This window comes from Cyclopterus lumpus, chromosome 18 (genome assembly GCF_009769545.1).
Source record: "Cyclopterus lumpus isolate fCycLum1 chromosome 18, fCycLum1.pri, whole genome shotgun sequence".
NCBI classification, from domain to species: domain Eukaryota; kingdom Metazoa; phylum Chordata; class Actinopteri; order Perciformes; family Cyclopteridae; genus Cyclopterus; species Cyclopterus lumpus.
In genome coordinates this window covers 2,270,001-2,272,508 of record NC_046983.1, presented here as the reverse complement: position 1 = coordinate 2,272,508, position 2,508 = coordinate 2,270,001, and the positions used below count along the sequence as shown (strand labels likewise).

Sequence of the window (2,508 nt, the reverse complement as noted above, 5' to 3'; positions counted from 1 at the left end):
CACGCACAAACAGAAGAAGGGTAACGCCCCCCGCTGCGTCACAGGTCCCGATTGGCCGATGACACCGCCCCCGTGTGGCTGTACTCGTCGCCGATTGGCAGACGCGCGCCGTCAGTCCGGCTCACGCATGGCCTCGATTGGTTGGAATGACGCTCTTATAACGTCACGTGTCCGCCCACACCTTCGTCAGGGCCCTCGCGCTACACGAGCAGCCATTATTCCTCCAAGTGAAAAGTTGATATCTGATATATATATATTTATATTTATGTATATATATAAATATATATTAAAATATATATACTGTATATGTATATATACATATTTAAATATATATATATATATTTAAATATGTATATACATATTTAAATATATATATATTTATATTTATGTATATATATAAATATATATTTAAAAAAATACATATATTTAAATATATATATATATATATTTAAATATGTATATATACATATTTAAATATATATATATATATATAATTATATATATATATAGATATGATGCTTTATATTTTGCAACATAGACATTAATGTGGCACAGGATATAATGTAATGTAGCAATTATAATACAAAGCAACATATTTTATTGATAGAATGTAACAATACAGAATACAACTCAACAAAATGTACATAATGATGTGGAAAACAGAGTCTAAAACTAATTTAGGGTTTCACCCTAGTTTTAAGCTTTATTCATTCATATATAATATACATATTATATATATAAATATTATATATACATACATACAATATATGTAATATATATAATTATTTATTTATATATGTATATATATATATATATATATCATTATTTATTTATATATATTTATGGGATTCGAGAAAACGGAATGGCATGTGAAAATGTCACTTCTAATAACAAAGATCATAAATAACAATAAGAACAACAACAATGTAAATCAAACCAGTGACTTTAGAAGAATACGTCAGCGGGGTCACCATTTCATTTTCCGTGAGATTGGACCCGAGGAATAAATGACCGAATATGCTCAGCCGTTGCATTTCATTTCACTTCATCCTCCTGCGCGCTCGAGGCAGAGTGACGTCCCGTCTCAGGTTGGACTCGCTGGTTCTCAGCACGTCCTCCAGCCGGCACTGCTCCTCGTCCTCCTGTCGGATCAACAGACAGAAACCTCTTGATGTTTTCCCCCCTCGAAAGCATCTGAGATCAAAATAAATATATTAAGTGATAAAAACCTGTGTTGGAGCTGGCTGGCGTTTCCTCGTGTTCGGGCCGGGGCTCCCCGCTCCGCCTCTCAGTCGTTCCCTCTCCCTCTGCAGGAGGACGGCCTGCCGCGTGGTCCTGTACTCCAGAGAAAAGTTGCTGATGGTCTTGCAGAAGTCCTCCGCCGTGGTGTCCCTCACCATGGCTCGGGAGTAGCCGAGGAACAAGAGGAACGAGTGGAACCTGGAGGAGCAGACGCCTGGTTTTAGTCCACGAGTTAAACAAAACCTTGAACAGAGGACGCTTAGAAACTGGACCGATTTGCACTGAAAGCGCCACACCGAGGAGCACCTGGCACCACAAGCATCAACACGATGAACTCCACCTGTTGACGACCCGGCGGTGGACGGCTCTCAGGACCTTCAGCCTCTCCTCGCACTCTTTTAAAATCCTCGGCAGCCGGTGACGGAGCGAGTCCTCCGAGGCCTCGTTTCCTCCTCTCCTCTTCTCCACCTTCCCTCCTCTCCTCTTCCCCTCTGCCTTGTCCACAATCTTCAGCTGCTCCCATGATGCTTTGCACAGGGCCTCCAGCTGGGCGAGGTTGGACCGGACAAGGGAGTAGTCGAACTGGAGAGAAGAGAAAGAGAAGGGGGTGTTCACAGACGCTTTCCCCACGCACAGTGCTGTTGGTTTCAGTCCAGCTTTGGGGACGTGGTCCGGCTTCACCTTGCCAGCTTTGGTGACGGCGGTGATGTCGGAGTGGAGGTCGGTGGACTGCGGGTAGAGCTGCAGCAGCAGCACGCAGACGTGCAGCAGCAGCGGCTGGCGAGCGTGCGTGTCCCTCACCTGGGACAGCTCCCCCAGGTAACTCAGCTCAAAGCCCCGGGCCTTGGCGTTTTTACATGGAGAGAATTTAGTTGAAAAAAAATAACAAATTCAAAGATGGGAGGATTGAAGATTTCGGGATCGCTCACCTTGCGCCCGTTGAGAAAGTTGCCGATCGCCAGCACGGTCGCGAGAAGACACCTGAAGGTGCGGCTGGCCGCCAGCTGCTCCATGGCCAGCTTCAGGTGGAAGAGAGGCTCCGCCACTTCCTGTCGCCACGGAGGACAAGGTGGTGGTTCACAGGTAGGCCGCGGCATCGAATCCACGCGTTGTCTTAGGCGGCATCGATGCTCACGACACTTTTATTTTTCTAACGCAAATGCAGCCGTTTCTATCATTTATTTATTTAAATTAAAGAACGCTCCGAACCCTTTTTACTGCCATTTCACCTTTTATTATATTCAATGCATTTTGAAGAGGTTTCAG

General features: G+C 44.4%; 1 protein-coding gene across 1 annotated transcript in view; it reads right to left on the bottom strand.

Annotated features, from left to right (window-relative positions):
• Positions 1–848: 848 nt before the first annotated feature.
• si:ch211-63p21.2 (FH1/FH2 domain-containing protein 1) overlaps positions 849–2,508 on the bottom strand; it is a 4,973-nt gene continuing 3,313 nt past the window's right edge. The window contains exons 5-9 of the mRNA XM_034556834.1: positions 2,172–2,291; positions 1,924–2,085; positions 1,583–1,824; positions 1,230–1,440; positions 849–1,142 (exon numbers count right to left, since the gene is read on the bottom strand). Of these exons, the coding sequence (XP_034412725.1) occupies positions 1,041–1,142; positions 1,230–1,440; positions 1,583–1,824; positions 1,924–2,085; positions 2,172–2,291 (837 nt within the window). The 3' untranslated portion in view covers positions 849–1,040. The remainder of the gene's footprint in view (positions 1,143–1,229; positions 1,441–1,582; positions 1,825–1,923; positions 2,086–2,171; positions 2,292–2,508) is intronic.